Consider the following 20,380-nt stretch of genomic DNA (forward strand, 5'->3'; position numbering starts at 1 on the left):
AATTTCATAGTACATTCTAGGACTCATTAAGACAAAAACAACAAAAATCCAGACATTATTTCAAGTAGAAATTCACTTTCTAAGACCTAATGCCCCATGGGGTAAACAAGAATCCATTTACAATATTTTATCTTCATGTCAGAATAACTATCTCTATGCTGATAGAATGTAATGCCTCATTTGTTTGAAAACTCAATTTTAGTTGCTCAGTGTCTAGTGACTCATTACAAAATCTGCTGCCAAGATTTACAAAACTTAAAAAAAAACAAGTCTATAACATTTTTCTGCTAGGTACTGCCATTAAAAAGGAGATGGGAGGCTTAGGAATCAATGAATAACAAGTATGCAAACAGTAACCCCAGAAAATGATTAACTAGGTGAAATTATTTCAAAGATAGTGAGAGAACAGATAAACAGTATATTACAAAAAGATCTTAAGTATTTTTTTAATTATAACAAATAATAAGTTCTAGATGGTCCAGAAAATTAGCACACAGAATCAGTACCCAACTTTAAATTTCTTCTAATAATATATACAAATCCTATAATGTGATATAAAGTTAGAATGAATGTGCTTTATTAAAACTAAAACATTTGACTTATGAGGTTACTTATCTGCCAACTCAAATACACAGAAAATGGCTAAAATTACAAATAAATAACCAAAAGAGATCTTGATAAGTCCATACATGAAAATTCACTCCTGTTATTTTTAAAGTGCTTTCTCAATATAAAAGTCTTTTATTACTATATAGATATTTCTACCACTTTGGTTATCTGATTTTCTAATCCAGGGTAAATTAAATGAAGAGAAGCAAAACTGCAGGAGGCAGTTATTAGAACGATGACTAAAATAACAATCTGATCATCAGTGAGTAAAAACAAGTAAGTGCAAAATATTTTTTATGAATTCCAATTATCTGCAAGACATGACACAGCACATTGCTACAGCTTGGATCTTAAAAGTTCCCCCAAATCCATGTATTAAAGGCTTAATCCCCAAGGTGGCACAAGTGGGAGGTGGTAGAACCTTTAAGAGGTGGGACCTACTGAGAGGTCCTTTAGGCATTGTAGGTATTCCTCAAAGGGAACTGTGAGACCCTGCCCGCTTCTTCCTCTCTGTTCCCTGACTTCTGATGAAGTAAACTACTTTGATCCTCCATATGCTCCTACCAGATATACTGCCTTGCTACAGACCCAAAACCAAGGGGAACAACTGATCAGAGATTGGAATGCCTAAACAGTGAGCCAAAATAAAACTCTTCTCTTTATAGTTGATTACCTCAGGTATTTTGTTATAGTGATAGAAAGCTGACTAACACAGATATTCATTTAATAATTGTTCATGTACGTAATATGTCTGTTACTGTTTCGGGTGCCAATATAAATAATAGTTTAATGTGTTAGAACAAAAAAATCCCCACTCTCATAAAGGTTATTACATTTGAGTCCAGGAAGACAGATAATAAACAAATAAAACATTCACAAAATAAAATCACTTCTATTTTATCTTGTTTTGGTACTGGGGATTGAACCCAAGGGTAATTTATCACTGAAATACATACCCAGTCCTTTTTTTTTGAGACATGTTCTTACTAAGTTGTTAAGGCTCGCTTGAACTTGCAATTCTCTTGCCTCAGCCTCCAGAATCACTATTATACTCATGTGCTATGCCTGGCCAGATTTTTAAAAAATCTTATCTGGCCCTTACAACCATTCAAAGATTGTTCTCTTTCTGTGATTCAGACAATTGTGCAAGATTAGAATGCTAATAATTGGCTAAGTTGGGAGTGAACTGTGATTTATTTTACAAGTTATATTCTTAACAATGAAAACTTTCTTTATAGCATGTGATCAGGATTTAAAATTAAACAATTATTTATGTGATTATTTATTTATTTATAGCACTGGGGATTGAACCCAGAGGGGATCTATCTCTGAGCTACATCACCAGTCCTCTTTATTTTACTTTGAGACAGGGTCTTGTTAAGTTGACAAAGCTGGCCTCAAATTTGTGATCCTCTTGTGTTCACAGGCATGCACCACCTCACATGGTTTGTGTGATTATTTACATAGTGTAATGGTTTGGGTATGAGGTGTCTCCCAAAGACTCATGTATAAGACAATACAAGAAAGTTTAGAGGTGAAATGATTGAGCTATGAGAACCTTAACTTAATTAGTACATTAATACCCTGATAGAGACTAAGTGGTAACTGTAATTGGGTAGAGTATGGCTGGAGGATGTGGGTCATTGGGGGGCATATATTTTGTCTCTGGAGAGTGGAGCTGCTCTCTCTGCTTCATGGTACCATGTCCCCAGTTGCTTTCCTCTGACATGCACTTCCGCTATGATGCCTCTTCAGGCCTGAGGAATGGAGCCAACTGTCTATGAACTGAGACCTCTGAAATTATGAGCCCCTAATAAACTTATCCTCCTTAAAATTGTTCTTTTCAGGTCTTTGGTCACAGTGGCAAAGAAACAAACTAAAACAAATAGTATCATTTTTTCCACAACTAGACCTTATAGCACCAGGATAGAGACCACATCTCTTTGGTTCAACATCATATACCAGTGCACAATCCAAAGCCTGGCTTACTATTGTATTTGTTAAGTGAATTATTTTATAGATATAACTATTTACCTCAATTGTCCTTGAGAATGTGGTTGTGGCAATGAGCTGAATTATCAATATAATTTGTTAAGTGAATTATTTTATAGACATATAACTATTTACCTCAATTGTCCTTGAGAATATGGTTGTGGCAATGAGCCTGAATTATCAATATAAAAATATCAATGGCTAACATTAGGCTCTTTCTTATGTGCCTGATATATGCTTTCTCATTTACTCCTCACAAAATCAAATGCTATCTTGCAATATCTGTAAGAAAAACCTAAATTTAAATTCCTGGCAAATGATCTATTTAGTGTCACACTGCATTTTAATATACATTTTAAGATGATATATAATTGTAGAAGTTGGGTTAGAATAAATAGCATTACTGTCAAATGTGGTTTAAGACCTAATAAATGTTTTAGAACAAAGAATATAAATATTTGGGTACAATATGATTTTTAAGATCACATAAAACAAATATATATTATAAAAGTAAATATGACTTCAATTAAGATCAAGTCTTTCTCCCAAAACTGGTTGCTTTTAAATGTTTCATTTACCTGTGCTTTTTCCCATTTCCTCTATTTCTAGGGGTAGCTGTACTGTACTTTTTAATTTTCTTATCAATAATCCTAATTAGAAACCTGTGTTTGGTTTCCTGAATTGTAGGAGGAAGGGAGAGAGAGGAAGGAGGCAGAAGGCACATTTCATTTGTGAATGTCTATCCAAATCTTCAACTGACTCCTTAAGCTCCTTTTCCCGTTTGACTATAATCATTTCACAAATAACTGCTTCAACATCCATCTCAGCTCTTTCATGATATTCTTAAAGAACAAGTGTATGGCTAAGGGGTGTATCTCAGTGTTAGATTACCTGCCTAGCATGAGTAAGGACCTGGATTCAATCCCTAGTATTGAAAAAGAACAAGTATATTTTCTCCTTCATAACTTTGTGAGCAAGTATTTTTTTCTATATTTCCGACATGTAGATTCTTTCAATAAAGATGCTTAAAGTTTGTATATGTCCATTTTATCATAGCCTTTACAGTCAACAATCTTGAAATATAATTTTGACTCCCCATCTGTACATCATCTCTATTCTCTTATTAACCTTATTAGTAACGTGTGTGTGTGTGTGTGTGTGTGTGTGTGTGTGTGTGTGTGTGTGTGGTGGTGGTGGTAGTGCTAGGGATTGAACCCAGGAGCGCTTTACTCATGAGCTACATAGCTACATCCCAGCCCTTTGTATTTTGACACAATGTTTCAGAAGTTACCAAGACTGCCCTCAAACTTGTGATCCCCCTGAATCAGCCTCCTGAATCACTGGGATTACAGGCTATTAACCCACTCATATCTCTTTCTCCACTATACTACTGAGTTACTCTAAGGTCTTAACTCATAACTGACATGACACAACAAACCACATTTCCTTCAAAATGTTTTACTTTCCTTTCAGTTTCTTACCCTTTTAACTGCAATATATATCAGTTTCTATGTTCCAGGTAAAACAGATTTATAGATGTCAGTATATATTATCATAAGTAGTGAACTCTTTATGAAACATTTTAATGAATTTCAAGGAAAATATGATTTTGGCAACAAATATGAAGAGATATTTTTAAATGCATATTATATAGGTAGCAGATTGAAAAAGTATTAAAAAAATACTGTCAAACATTTACATATTGGCACACTTCAAAAACTTAACGAACAAAATTTTTATCTGCTTGTAAGTCTACCAAACAAAACATTTTCATAGAGTTTGAAACTTTCAAAAGTAAATTATTCAATGAGTTTACAGGAACAACTAACTGACATCAGGGAAAAGGCAGTTACCAGCATTTACTGGCAATTATGAGATTTTATCAACAAAACACTTTGAACTCTAAGTAGACACAATTGAACATATATGATTTAGTTAAGCATAGCTAATTTTACATTTCTTTCATTTGGATTTATGTATTTTCATGAGTTATATTTTACAACTGTGACAGCTATTATCAAATATTCAAATAACCATACAGAATTCTATTATTACATGATATTTTAAGTGTTATGTGTTTTACCCATAAGACTGAGTTAACTATAAATGCAGACTTTGTATTCTTCATATTTATATCTCTACAACTTTGGCTACATGGTATATATCAAATAATTAATAAATTTTTTGTGAATGAATGACCAAAATTATAGGCAAGTACAGTTATTCCTTGGAATCATTGGGGGATTGATTCTGGGACCCCTGTAGACATCAAAATTCACAGACATTTAAGTCCCTTATATAATATGATGTAGTATTCATATAGAACCTATGTATATCTTCCCATATACTTTAAATCATCTCTATATTATTAATTAATATAAAAACTATGTAAATGGTCGGGTAAATATATTTTAGGGAATAATGACATGAAAAACGATTTGTACAGGTTCAATGCAGATGAATACTTTTATGAATAATTTTGATTAGGGTTGGTTGAATCCAAAGATGTGTAACACATACCGATGGAAGGCCAATGTAACATAAAAAGAAAATACACATAATTACACATGCACAAGTATTCACATGTATAATAGAGAAGTACCTGATTGGGTAAACAAAACATATAAAGATCTTAGCCTCAAATCACAATATTCATATTCCTTTTTATGACTCAACTTGTAAATCAGTTATCTACTTTATGACTCTTCTAATTAGAATTCTTACAAACGACCTTATCATAGTTGCCCTATACAATATGTAAGAATATTTACTTTCAAAGTAAATACTCAGTGATGCAAGGATGCATATAAAGTCAACAAAAAATGAAAAAGAGAAAAACAAACAATAAAAGAACCATTTCCATAATGAAATAATGGATAAATAACCCAACAAAAATAAAACCATATAAGTATTGAAAGTCAGTCTTTCAAAATAACCAGGCTGAGGGTTTAGCTCAATGGTAGACTTCTTGCCTAATATGCACAAACCCTGAGTTCAATCCTCAGTACCACAAAGAAAAAAAATACTAGAAATAAAAATCAAGTAGTGGCATTTTAAAAATTTTAAGATTTGGTTTATACCCACCTATAAAGACTGTGAAGCCTACTTAGCCTGATTTTTACCAAGGTAATTTCTTCATTTAATGCTCCATCAAAAAATTTTGTTTTGAAAAATATAAAATTTTAATAAAGGCTACATCTCTTATACAACAATTATTATACTAAGTAACTTTCCTTAAATGAACTCTTTATAATGCATATCACTATATATCTAATATATATATATATCACAATATATATATATCACTATATATTTAAATTTTTTTGGTATCCCAGTACCCTAGTACTCCAATTGAACTCAGGGACACTCAACCTCTGAGCCATATCTGCAGCCCTGTTTTGTATTTTATTTAGAGTCAGGGTCTCACTTAGTGCCTCACTGTTGCTGAGCCTGGCTTCAAACCCTCAATCTTCCTGTCTCAGTCTCTTGAGCCACTGGGATTATAGGCATGCACCACCATGCTCAGCTGCATAATTTACAGTATAAGTAAAACCATGACAAAAGTCATTGAGTACAAGACTGTAGTAAAAAGGCATAAATTATATTTATACATAAACCCCCTTCAAAAATCAAGGGAAGCTTGAGCCCTCAATATAGGGCAACATGGGCACTATGTGGCTTGGGCTTGCTCTACCACTCTCTAGCATCTACCACCAGACATCCTGCGATCTGTCTCCTTCCTCCCTAGGAAGTTGCAGGGCCCTAGCTCTGCTAGGGGCCCCTCCTCTCCTGGCCATCAGGGCCAAGCCCCAGCTCTGTGCCTTGTCCTGGTTCATTTGAGCAAGGTACTGTCTCTGTTGCCACAAAACTGCTCCCTGGGCATGGACTCTGGAGCCTTGGGGTGGCTCTTACATTTCGAGTACTAGTAATACTCAGTGCCCCCAGGGCAGAAGCAGTGTTACCTTCAGTGTCTCCCCCTCCTCTATCTCCTCCTTGATCTTAGGGATGGCATGGTGTCTTAAATAGTGATAGTCTTTTTTTTTTGTGAAGTCATAGCTTCTGACCAGTGTGTAAGCAGCCGCAGGAGGTGGGGAAGGGAGCTTGCCCCTGGATGGAAGGAGGAAGTGGTACTGATGATGGTGGTGGTCCAGGAAGCAGGAGCATGGGCTGTTGTAGCCCAAGCTGGGTGACTGGCAGCCAGGAATCTTGAGGACTCTGGAGAGGTGATCATCTGTAATCATCTGACAGTCTTCCTTGTACCTGCCTATAACCCGCTCCCGCGAGCTCAGTGCCTCCTTCTCTTTGTCCTTGTGATCTGCCAAGTTCTCCAGCTCCAACTTCAGCTTCTCCAGCCTCCAGATGAACTGGACCACAAAGATAGTGGGCATCATCTCCTTGGGCAGGCAGTGGGTTCTTGGGAAATGAAGTAGGGACACTTGGCCATTGGCCTTGGCAGTATAAAGCATTTCTCTCTGGAGCTGTTTCTTACAACTCACGGGATAAAGAGGGATTCCATTCTAAGCTACTGTCCTTCAAGGACATGGAATCATATGTCAGCGCATCACTGGGTATCTCACTGTCACTAGTGCTGGTGGCTTGTACAGTACAAAGACACAGCCAGAACCCATGTGGTATGGATTGATAGGATCACTCCTCTTGAGGGACCTGCATCCATTTTCAGGCAGTTCTGTGGACCGCACAATCATTGTGGACCTCTGAATTTTGTTGGACAATCCAATCATTCTGGGAGAAAGTTTGCACTTGAAGTCAGCACAAGTCCATTTCCTTTCTTTGTTCAAGGTAGGGAGGCAGCCATGCAAGACCTTTAGACTCCTGAGTTCGGCATTACTCAGGTAAGCTGTGTTCTCTCCCCGACTCCTCACATTTCAAGGTATATATTAAAAGTCAAAAACATGTGGTAGGCATTTTTCCTCCATCGCCAAATGGATCTCAGTCTGCGCCTGGTCAACATGATGGAGTCAATTTGTTGGTTCTTGATATCATCTCTTATGGAGGACTTGGTGGCAGGTTTCAGTTGCTTGGAGACAATGCTGTTGTTTTCGATGTACCTCTTGTAGATCACTTTGGCTACTCTCAAGTTTTCATATCCTTAAAGTTCATCTGCCTGAATCCACTCAAAGCAAACCAGAAGTCTGAGGTCTCCATACATTTCTTCCCCTCCAGGAAAGTCCAGAAGAGGTCAGCACCATCTTAGTCACTCAGTCAGCAGTGCAGGGACTTGGTCCACCTAGTCAGAGGGGAATAGAGGAATGCTCGCTCCTTGGCCTCCCCCAAGCTGTCTTCATTTCACCTGGCATTGTAGCAGACAGACATGGGTTTTCTGACCTGATCTTTCCCCATCCCTGGCAAACAGGGTGGGATCCCCCTTCTTCACCTGGAACCAGGGGCTGAAGGGCATCCTCATGGAAGCAGCTTCTGGAACCCAGGAGAAGAGCCTTCCATTTTCTCTCTGCAATCTGTGGTGTGGGTGTGTCTCTGTCTCTGTCTGTCTGTCTCTTTCTCTCTATGGCATTCTCTTTCTCTCTATGGCATTCTCTCTCTCTCTCTCTCTCTCTCTCTCACACACACACACACACACACACACACTCGCTCTAGCTCTGCCTATCTCACTATCTCGCTCTCTCATCTCTTTCAAGTCAGTAGGGGCTCATCTAAGCCTCCTCTCATTGATCAGCACACACTCTACACTAGACTTTGCAGCCCTGGCCTCTCCTCCTCCTTGACTCACAGTGGCAGCCCTGGGACCCCTGGTCTTGTGGCATGGGGGAACATAAGGAGTCTACCACAGGGGAGGGGGTCAAAAGTTTTTAAAATAATAAATCATACAATTATTAATAGAATATTTGCTAATATAAAATCATACTTATTCCTCTATGGTAATTAAATTAGATAAAATTTAAATAAGATTAGAATTTTATTTGAAAAAAATTAGTGTTCACAAATGATATTCCATTAATATGCCTTCTACTTGCATCTTTAGAAGGAAAATTCAGAAAGAAAAGTAAATAAAATAAAACAGAACAAATGCTCTTCTTAAGAAAGGATTTCATAGGATACATATTTTTGCTCATAAAACATAAAAATAAGTTGCTAATGATTATAAAAGTTATTTTGTTAATTACATTCAGAAAAAATCACTTACAGAAGTTAAGATATAAAAAAATTGACAAAAATTTAAGCCGAAATTTGTCCATATCTTCCAATCTTCTATGCCCAACCTATATGTATGATCTTTATTTCCTCAACATGTACTGCAAAAGTAGCATGGTGCTTAAGAATACAAAAGGTACAAAATGGAAGGTGTGGAAAATAAGACAAAACTTCTATAGCAAATGTTATCACTGGCAAGCTTTTTTAGAAACAAATGATTTTCTAGAAACATTTCTCTCTCATTCCAAAGTTTATATTTATCTTAATTATATTACTTTGTTGTTACCTAAAACTGTATCTATGGTCTACTAATTACACTCTAGTAGTTCTTAAAATATAGCTATAATACTTTTGGATCAACATAATCAAAATAAAATTAAATGTGTAAAACCAAATTTAGAAGCATAATTATCACACTGATACCTACCTCCTAGAAATGCCATTAGCCAGACATTTATGGCTGCAGGATTTAGAGGAGAGTGGTGATGAAGTTGGAGACAAGTTGAGAGGGGCAATCAAACTGTTGATGATTTCAGTTAACTGTGCACTCTGCAAGAAAACAGTCAATCCTTTAATAGTGTTAAGCAAGGGATGTGAGTTAACTTCCAGGTCTATATTCCTATTTAATACTTAAACTTCTCCTCAAACATGTAATCGCTTATTTTTTTTAAGTTGTAGGTGGATACAATATCTTTATTGATTTTATTCATTTATTTTATGTGGTGCTGAGGATTGAACCCAGTGCATTATGCATGCAAGGCAAGTGCTCTACCACTGAGCTACCACCCCAACCCTGTAATTGTTTATATTTTAAGAAATCTCTTAATCTAGGAAGATGATTCATGCTACAATGATTTTTTTACTTTTTTCCCCCTTTGGCAATATTGGGGATTAAATCCATGGGCTTTCTACAACTAAGCTACATACCAAGCCCTTTTTATTTTTTATTTTGAGGCAGAGTCTCACTAAATTACCCAAGCCAATCTCGAACTTGTGATCCTCCTCAGTCCCCTGAGTAGCTGAGATTACAGGCATGTACCAATGAGCCCAGACGATTTACATTTTTAATTATTCATTGTTTTCCATATCCTTTTTATTACAATTCCTTTGTCTACCAATCTCATCCTCTAGAACATTTGAAATCAGCTAATAATATCTATAATCTTCCTTAAGACAACCCCATTAATAATAAAAAATGATAGATATACTTTATTGTCCACTATATGCCAGGTACTACACTAGGCAACAAATTTAGAATAGTTCTAATCTTTAAAACTAATCTTCTAAGTAGATATTAGAACTACTGATATCACTATTAATACTAAATATAGATGATGAAATTATAGGAAAGAAAGACTAAGTAGTTTGAACAAGTATCATGAAGGTGTTAAAAAATGGAGGTAGGATCCAAATTTCAGGCATTCCAATTTAATATCAGATAAATTACTAAACAGCCTTCTGAATTACAAAATATTTATAAAAGTGGTTTGTTTTTTTGTTGTTATTTTTTATTTGTTTGTTTCGGTACTAAGGATTGAACCCAGGGTGCTTAACCACTGAGTCACATCCCCACTCCTTTTTTTATATTTTTATTTAGAGACAGGGTCTCACTGAGTTGCTTAGGGCCTTACTAAGTTGTTGAGGCTGGCTTTGAACTCACGATCCTCCTGCCTTAGCCTCCCAAGCCGCTAGGATTACAGGCATGCGCCACCATGCCCGGCTAAGTGGTTTGATTATATATTTCAACTAAGGAAAACTGTAGGCAATTACAGACCTAAAAAATAGGAGAAATATATAGGAAAATATATATTGTATTTTGGTTTACCAGGAACCAATCACTAAATTATTTCACAGTGTATGTTAAAAAAAAACAACAGGAAAATTAGATGTAGGCAGATATGAATCCATATTATTTCCTAGAGGAACAGTGTAACATGCAGCAGTGGTTAAGAATGATTATGCTCTGACAGATCTGTCCAGTTGCAAAGGATAGATATAAGGTAGATATGTCAGAATAATCAAACTTCTGAAGTCATTTACAATAGAATTTAGATACCAGAGAAAGTTTTGGAATCAGAGTAATTTGTTAGAGGCTTTTCTGACTTTCCATTTGAATACTCATTCTTTATAAAGACACTCATAAGTAAAGACACTCATATTCCAATATTATCTTTCACTAAATTCCTGAACAATAAATTTGGTCAACTTTTCAGATTTACCAACTACTTGTAACAAATATCCCTGTTCTTTTCCACTGAAAAAAGTCTAGTAATAAGCAATTTTGTTAGAAAAAGGATTTTCCAAGCCCTAGAATAGATGAATGATTACTTTAAAGCTATGTTCTAATTAAAATCGAAATAATTTAAAGAATATCAATATTAAAATAAAGACAAGTCATAGAGTAAATATTTTGATTGGGTGTAATGTAAATTTGCTAGTTTTATTTATTTATTAAATTGACTAATTAATTTTTGTGGTACTAGGGATTGAAACTAGGGATGCTTTATCACTGAGCTATATTCCCAGTCTTTAATTTTTTAGAAAGATCTGGTTAAGTTGCTAAGGGTCTTACTAAGTTGCTGAGGCTGGCTTTGAACTTATAATCCCCCTGCCTCAGCTTTCTGAATCACAAGGATTACAAACACGCATCACTGCACCCAGCAAATAGTCAAATTTTAGTAATCCATATCCCAGGCAGATACATATATAATAATATTTATTTGAGTAATTTATAAAATTGGTGAAAGTTATTTCATACCACAGATGCTTTATTCTGATTTTACCTGTTTTTCTATGTTTCGAAGAAGTAGGGTAGGGCTGCTTGGTGACATCTCAAAATCCTGTTCTGGTAAAGGATCTTGATTCCCTTGGGGAACCTGAGGATTCCCTGTAGTATTTAATGAAGCTGCTTGTTCAGCAAATTGTATTTGTTTTTTCAAAATGTCATTTGGAAGCTGACATTCTTCTAGGATCACTATTCCCTAGACAAAGAGCAATGAAAAGAGTTGAAATTGAAACAAACTGATTACTAAAATCACCTTTAATACTACAGCACACGTGAAACTAAACAATATATTATCCCTTGGGAATCACAAAACATACACTTGAAAACACAGCTTAACTCTTTAAAAATTGGCTTATTTAAACTGTGTGCAATTCCTCAGAGCATTAATTTCCAGGATATATAAAGAACTCAAAAACTTAACACCAAAAGAAAAACTAAATAATCTAATCAATGAATGGGCAAAGGAATTGAATAGACACTTCACAGAAGAAGAAATACAATCGATTAATATATGAAAAAATGTTCAACATATCTAGGAATTAGAGAAATGCAAATTAAAACTACACTGAGATTCCAACTCAGTCCAATCAGAATGACAGTTATCAAGACTCCAAGTAACTAAATATTGGCAAGGATGTGGGGAAATGGATACACTCACACATTGCTAGTGGGACGACAAATTGGTACAACCACTCTGGAAAACAGTATGGAAATTCCTCAAAAAACATGGAATGGAACCACATTTGTCCAAATCATCTCAAAAAACGTTAAAATCAGCATACTACAGTGACATAGCCACAATATTTATAGCAGCTCAATTCACAATAGCTAAGCTATGGAACCCAGCCTAGTTGCCCTTCATTAGATGAATGGATAAAGAAAATGTGGTATCAATAGCTAAATTGTGGAACCAACCTAGATGCCCTTTAGTAGATGAATGGATTAAAAAATGTGGTATATATACACAATGGAATATTATTCAGCAATAAAAGAGAATAAAATCATGGCATTTGCAGATAAATGGATGAAGTGGGAGAAGATAATGCTAAGTGAAGTTAGCCAATCCCCAAAAACCAAATGCCGAATGTTTTCTCTGATATAAGGAGGCTGATTCATAGTGGGGTAGGGAGCGGGAGCACGGGAGGAATAGACAACCTCTAGATAGGGCAAAGGGGTGGAAGGGGAAGGGAGGGGCCATGGGGTTAGAAATGATGGCGGAATGAAATGGACAACATTACCCGAAGTACATGTAGGAAGACACGAATGGTGTGAATATACTTTGTATACAACCAGAGACATGAAAAATTGTGCTCTATATGTGTAATATGAAGTAAAGCAGTCCACTGTTTGTCATATATAAAAACAAATTAAAATTTTAAAAAATTTTAAAAAATAAAATGTGGTATACATACACAATGGAGTATTACTCAACCATAAAGGATGACTTTATGACATTTGCCAGCAAATTGATGGATCTGGAGATGAACATGCTAAGTGAAGTAAGCCAGTTCCAAAAAAAAAAAAAAAACCAAAGGCTTAATGTTTTCTCTGATAGGGGGAAGTGAACCCACAATAACAGGTTGGGAGTGAGGGGAAGAACAGAAGTGCAATAGATTAAACAATGGGGAATAGAGGGAAGAGATGGGGGGATAAGAAAAGGAAAGACAGTGGAATGAATCTGACATAGTTTTCCCAGGTACTTATATGAAAACAACACAGTGAATCCCACCACCGTGTACATCCATAAGAATGGGACTCTAACTAGAATGAGATATATTCTATGCTTGTATAATTATATCAAAATGGATTCTGTTGTCATATATAACTAAAAACAACCATAAGAATGGGATCCTAATTAAAATAAGTTATATTCCATGTATGTACATCAAAATACTCTCTACTGTCATGTATATCCAAAAAGAATAAATTAAAAAAAATTTTAAATGCATTAAAAAAACCCACAATCAGCTTAAAAGTCTTCAAGTTTGAGATATCCAAGGATCATTCAAATAAAATAAAATGTATGCAATTAATTTAACACATATGGCTTCAACTATCCTAGAGACGCTTATAAGGTTTTTAATTATATGTTCCAGAAAAGACAATAGTTCCTAATAATAATGCTAGGCCTCCCACTGGCCACTTCCCAACACCCCCAAGGTCCTCACAGAGAAAACACTATGTTTCAGTCCTATAAACCCAGGGAGCTGGAATGCACCTGGAGAAAAAGTCCAATTGGAGTTCTTGCTGTTTATAGGGTAGCTGTGTTAATAATAAATACTCAGTCTTTCAACTCGTATGTGTTTTTTTTTTTTTAGTCAACATCTTGCCTCCTTTGCTTTATTTAAAGTACACTTATTATTCTGAACCACTTGAAAGTAAGTTTGCTGGTGTCTTGATACTTTATTCCGAAATATGTCAGCATGGATCACATAAGAACAAGGACATTTTACTTTATTATTACAATAGCATTATCACACTCAAGGAATTTGATACTGCTACAGAAGTATTACCTAAATACCCCTTATGTAGATTTCCTTAACTGTCCTAAAACTGTCCTGTGGTGTTTGTCATTACTGTTTTCCATATTGCTGAATTGTAAGGAACTGAAGGAAAGAGGGGGGATCTAAATACCTGTAGTATTTATTATTCTGTAGTAACACATTACAATTGATGTTTGGTAAAAATAGCAAACGTGTTACTTTTTAAAAAGTAATATAGTGATTGTATGTCAACTTTTCAACAAAGGAGATCTAATCATTGATCTCAATGACTATTTTCTTGGAATACAAAAATATGACTATCAAGAACTTCTTTTGAATATGTTTCCTCAAATTTGTTGGGAATCAAATCCAGGACCTAGATACAATAGATACAGTATCATCAATCTCAAAAGCTAGCTAAAAGTATTCATTTAAAATTTTTCTAAGTCTCTCACAAGGTTTTCCATAAGCACCTGCATGCAAAAGCAGCACAAGTTTTTATTATCATATCAATTTAATTACAATTCCCTTTGGTTTGATTGTAGTTTATATTACGGGCCATTCTATTTCAGATCAGATTTATTTCATAATTGCCATACTTACTGTATTACTTCTATGGAAAAATCTATTTTGAATATCAAAAGCCCAGTTTCCAAACCTTCAGAACATATCTTTATATAAGAAGAGGAGCTCCTATAATTAGCACAATAAGAATGATGTTTTTAAAATGCAATTAGGGAGACATATTCACCTCTATCATCTATTTTTTCCCTTAAAATACTGACCTAGACAAAATTTAGCATGTGAAAAATGAGAGGTCCATGATGACCCACCACATGTTGTTGGCCATGATGATCCAAGAACATAGAAAGGGATAAAGATTAAATCTTTTGGGGACAATATAAAGAATTAAGAGTCTGTTCCTAAAAACTTAGGAAAAGAAATCAGTTGTAGTAATCCCAGCTACGCCAGGAGGCTAAGGAAGAAGGATCACAAGTTCAAGGACAACCTCAGCAACTTAGTGAGACCCTGTCTGAAAAAATGAAAAAGTGCTGGAGATGAAATGCAGTGGTAGAGTGCCCTGGGTTCAAGACTCAAAAAAATTAGGTAAAGAATGCTTTATTTCTAGATACTAGACTATCCTAGATATTAGAAGAATATCTAATGATAGATATAAGATAAATAGCAAAGATCTGGAATCTTTTTAGAAAACGAGTTACATATAATAACAGAGAAGTAAAAACTCTAGTGTAAGATTAAAGCAAATCAACTGTTCTAGAAAAGACAATAGTTCCTGATAATAATGCTAGGCCTTCCACTGCCCACTGCCCAACACCCCCAAAGTCCTCAAAGAGAAAACACTATGTGTTAGGCCTATAAATCCAGAGACCCAGGAGGACAAGGCAGGAGAATCTCAAGTCAATATCAACGTTAGCAATTTAGAGAGAACCTGTCTCAAAATTTAGAAAAATTAAAAGGGCTAGAGGATATAGCTCAGCAGAAGAGCACCCCTAAGTTTGATCCTCTATATCACATGGAAAGAGAGAGAGAGGAGAGAAACCCGGTGTGGAAAAATAAACAATAGCCTCAAGAACATCTTTTTTATTCACATAAAGCCACCAAAGCTAATCTCAAGCAAACATTTAAATGAAAAATTTTAAATCACCAAAATACACAATGTGAGAGCGATTTTTCAATTAATTTTTTTTACAGTAACTCAAGAAGCTATAAGAGCAAAGAAAGTATTGTTTTCCCTATGTAGCATAATAGGTCAACTAAACTGTAAATAAAAAAATTAAACATCATGATTAATTCCTAAGAAATTTAAAGAGAAACTATGAAAATAAAACAAATATTGTGTTCCAATAGCATATTTGTTTGGTATTTTCTAAAAAATAAACATAATGTTATTTTTGTTGTTGTTGTTGAATTGGGAATTAAATCCAGGACCTAGTCCATGCGAGGCAAGTTCTCTATCACCAAAGTACACCTCCAGTCCTCATAATACTATTTAAAATTTTTTTTTTTTTAGTTTCTGATAGACCTTTATTTTATTTATTTATATGTGGTGTTGAGAATCAAATCCAGTGCCTCACATGTGCTCAGCAAGTGCTCAACCCAGCCCTTGTAATACTATTTTTAAGAGAACAAAGGGCTAGATACAAATCTAACCTAAATAAAGAGAAACATAAGGTCATATCAACCATCACTGGGAAGTTAGATTTCTTTCCTTAAAATCATTTATAGGCATTATAAAAACATATGATCAAGCTTTTAAAAAAATTTAAACACCAATTACCTAGTATTGCTAGGATATATAGAATATTAAAATATCCTTTCTCTCAGTTGGTAGAGTACTTGCCTCATATGCAAAAGGCTATGGGTTCAATCTCCAGCACCACAAAAAAAAAAAAAAATCTTTTCTCAAGTGAAAGGATTATGAATCAGACTTTCTAGATTCAAATATAAAACTCAGTCATCAATTTAACTGGGAACTCATATTCTTGGAAATTTCCAAGTTGTTTTATGCTTGATGTATTCTTAGAACTGTATTTACTATAAAAATGAATGTGGGGGCTGGGGTTGTGGCTCAGTGGTAGAGTGCTTGCCTAGCATGTATGAGGCACTGGGTTTGATCCTCAGAACCACATAAATGTTAAATAAAGATATTATGTCCACCTAAAACTAAGAAATAAAATAAATATTTTTTAAGAATGAATGTGATATTATATCCACTAAAGAAAATGATCAAGAGGAAATGTAGTGTTACCCCCTTTCTCCACAGAAAAGTCTTAACTGGGCCTCTCCAGAAATCTTCACCATGGCTGACTTTGGGACTGTCAGCAAAAGAGTCTCTGCAAAAGAGTTCCATGTAGATAAACCATTGCCCTGTTTTACTTGGCCGGGAAAATATCAGCACTCCAGGTGCTAGACACCTCCTTACTAGTTTTTCACAAATGTATCCAGTATAGTAGTTTGTAGAAATATGCAAACAAGGCCTCTGGCCTTGAGCTGGGCTTCACAGAGATGTCTACATTTTTAAGATAAGAGAAGATACCAATTGGGCTCCATGGTAACAGCTGGTTGGAGAGGAAAGAAAGGGGAGAAGAAGTCTCCCTTTCTCAGGTGTTGCCCAAAACAGTGAACGAAAAAACTGCTTTTATGCGAACTTTTGCAGACTGTGAACTTCTGAGCCCCTCCCCTTACATGCTGGGTATAAAATTCTGAAACTACCTTAACTTAGGGGATTGATTGATTACAGTAAAAGCTGTGCCCTCTGAACCTGGCTGCAGCCAAAAAACTGTTTCCTGCCATCTTTGGTGCCTTCGCTTGTCTGTCCCTACAACAGAAAGATTATCTGGTGATCTTCAAAGGATTAGAAAATCACTATAACTGAAGGATCCTGAAAAGAATGAGTGAGGAAAAAAGTAAGTATATTAAATTTAATATAAAATTTCATATGACTGTATGACTGATGTGATTCTATAGCATGTACAATCAGAAAAATTAGAAATTATACCCAATTTATGTATGTCAAAGTGTATAAATGCATTTTACTGTCATTCTACTGTCATGTATAACTAATTAAAACAAATTCAAAAATTTTAAAAATAGATGAAAAAAATTTCCATTGAGTAACTTTTTTTTTTTTTTTTTTTTTTTTTGGTGCTGGGGATTGAACCTAGGAGCACTATACCACTACTGGCTTATATCTTTTATTTATTTATTTTTTTTTTTGAGACAGCATCTTGCTATATTGCTATATAAAGATCTTACTAAGTTGCTGAAGTTGGCCTTGAACTTGGGACCCTCCTGCCTCAACCTCCTGAGTCACTGACATTACAGGAGTGCACCCCTCTTCCCAACTCCCATCAGGAAACTTCTTGAACATGGCTCCTTCAAATCGAATAGGCCCTAAGTATGAAATTTTATGTCTATACTTCTATTCATCTTCCTGCAGACATCACAACCATGTCCTATGAGGCATTACATAATCATACTTTCCTAGCTTTCTCTCCCATTCCTGTATGACTCACAATTTTAGTTCCTTTGAATACTGTATTGCCATTCCTGAAATTGTATTCTTTTATGCCTTCAAACCTTAAAGGAATGTCTCTCTCTACTTATATCAGTTCATCAAGTAAGTACTATTTATCCTCCAATGCATACTGAGATATCACTTATTTCTCTTCATGTTTTCTCTGACCCTTACTAAGTAGTCTGTTAGTTCTACATCTTATTAAAAACATGGATTCCTGGACATAATACATCATATTGCATCTAATGGTTTACATGTTCTCTCTCCCTTATCAGAATATAAACTCATGATATAACCTAGAATGTATTAGTCTTTATTCATGTGCAGACCCTAGGTGTGGATGGACTAATCATATTGTTCAAAGACTGATTCCTTTTCTTTTCAGCTTTTTCTTTCAGTCTAATTCCAATCAATATAATAACATTATCTTCAGCATGTCTCCTATATCACCACATTGAAAGAATCTGCCCACAAAAACAAAGTTACAAAGAGATATTTAGCAATAGTTAAATAGGACTTTATGGGATTACATGAGAACTCTTCATATTATTATTTCTATGGGAAAACAGAATTTCAAAAGCAGCCTATAATTTTCAATACGTCAAGTATCAAGCAGCCTATAATTTTAGGGAAGCAATGTATTTTTAAGCTAGGAAAATACCATGTTAAAATTTCCCTGGCTGGAATTAATATGGCATTTATTTATGTGTCATGATGTGCTTAATTTTTATCCCCATTAAACTGAAGTCCCTAAAAATGTGATAACTCTGCAAGTTTTTATTTACCACTGTGTATCCTAAGCACATATTAGATGTCTGACTATTTGTGAAAGGAAAGAAGGGAAAGAGTGAAGGAGAGAGGGAAGAAAATAAAAAGAAAAGAGAAAAGAATAAATCTTATTTAAAAATTTTTTAACATTTAATTGTCATCGATACTGAAATAACTCCAAATCTATATCTTATTAGAGATCTAATTTCTCTAATACCTTATATTTCCAACTCCTTTAAAATATCTCAACATCAATGTCCAATAAAAATTGTCAATCTGTGAAAAGGTTCATTTTGTCAAATTTCCTATAAATTAAGCCTTTTTAGGAAATTGCAGATCAATAACTAAGGGAAGAGAAGGATTAAAATTCTAATCACTTGGGGGATACTGAAAACATAACCAATGACCAATATTTTCCTATGTCTATGTATGTGTTTGTGCAGGGCAGAGGTGGGGGAAGAATTTTGGTAATTGTCACAAGTATATGATTTGAAAAGGCACCACAAGGGTCATCTTATTCTTCAAAAACATACATTCTAAGTGATCATTAGGCTCAAAGCATGAAGTGGTCTTTGAGAATATGTGGCTTTTATCTCTATCCCCACATAAAATCTTTCTGGTAATTTTCTTATATTTTAATATTTACCTCCAGAGTTACTATTATACATTACTCTGTCCTCATCTTGATTACATACTAGAACTGTTAGAAAACAATTCCCTCCCACACCCTTTCTTCACTGATGTATCATATACTATGTTATCATGACATTACTGAAATGAAAAAAATATATATTTTTTTAAATATCTTTTTTTTTATTATTGTTGTTTGCTTTTTATGTGGTGATGGGGATTGAACTCTGGACCTCATGCATGCTAGGCAGGTGCTTTACCACTGAGCTATTTCCATAGCCCCAAGAAATATATATTCTATACTGAATTATAATCCTAGAGAAATACTTTAAATATAATCTGATTAATTAATTCCTCAAGCAAACATTCAAGTGCATCTCCAGGACTTTTCCTTCATCATAAGTCCCACAGCACTATAATCATACTTGTTATGTTTATTTTCTCCCTTATATTATAGCTATTTATCATATAAGGAAAACACTATAACTTATTTTAAGATTTTTTACCTCTGGTAATGTACTTTCTCTTTATTCCTAATACCCTTATTTGTAAAAATGAATTTCATGCTTACCAATAATTAAGGTCTTGTAAATTTTAAATGAAATAATACATGTAAATTGCTTAAAATAGTTCCTTGTGTATTTTAGACATTCCATTATAGCTTACTGTTGTTATATCATCACCAAAAGTAATATATTAAGCTGGGTATGGTGGTACATGACTATAATCTCAGCTACTCAGAGGCGGAGGCAAAAGGGCTACAAAATCGAGGCCAGCTTGAATGACACAATAAGACGTTATCTCAAAATTTATAAAGAGATGGGGATATAGCTCAGTGGCAGAATTGCCAAACATATGCTAGACCACAGGTTTAACAGCCAGTACCAAAAAAAAAAAAAAAAA

The 20,380-nt window shown here is 34.7% G+C and overlaps 1 protein-coding gene across 8 annotated transcripts in view; it reads right to left on the bottom strand.

Moving 5' to 3' along the window:
- The window catches only part of Kansl1l (KAT8 regulatory NSL complex subunit 1 like), a 141,330-nt gene that overhangs the window by 65,521 nt on the left and 55,429 nt on the right, over positions 1–20,380 (bottom strand). For all 8 annotated transcript variants that reach the window (XM_048808471.1, XM_048808472.1, XM_048808467.1 and 5 more), the window contains 2 exons: positions 11,556–11,753; positions 9,200–9,321 (listed from right to left, as the gene is read on the bottom strand). In XM_048808471.1, coding sequence (XP_048664428.1) covers positions 9,200–9,321; positions 11,556–11,753 — 320 coding nt within the window. The remainder of the gene's footprint in view (positions 1–9,199; positions 9,322–11,555; positions 11,754–20,380) is intronic.

Source organism: Marmota marmota, unplaced genomic scaffold (genome assembly GCF_001458135.2).
Source record: "Marmota marmota marmota unplaced genomic scaffold, marMar, whole genome shotgun sequence".
Classification (NCBI taxonomy): domain Eukaryota; kingdom Metazoa; phylum Chordata; class Mammalia; order Rodentia; family Sciuridae; genus Marmota; species Marmota marmota.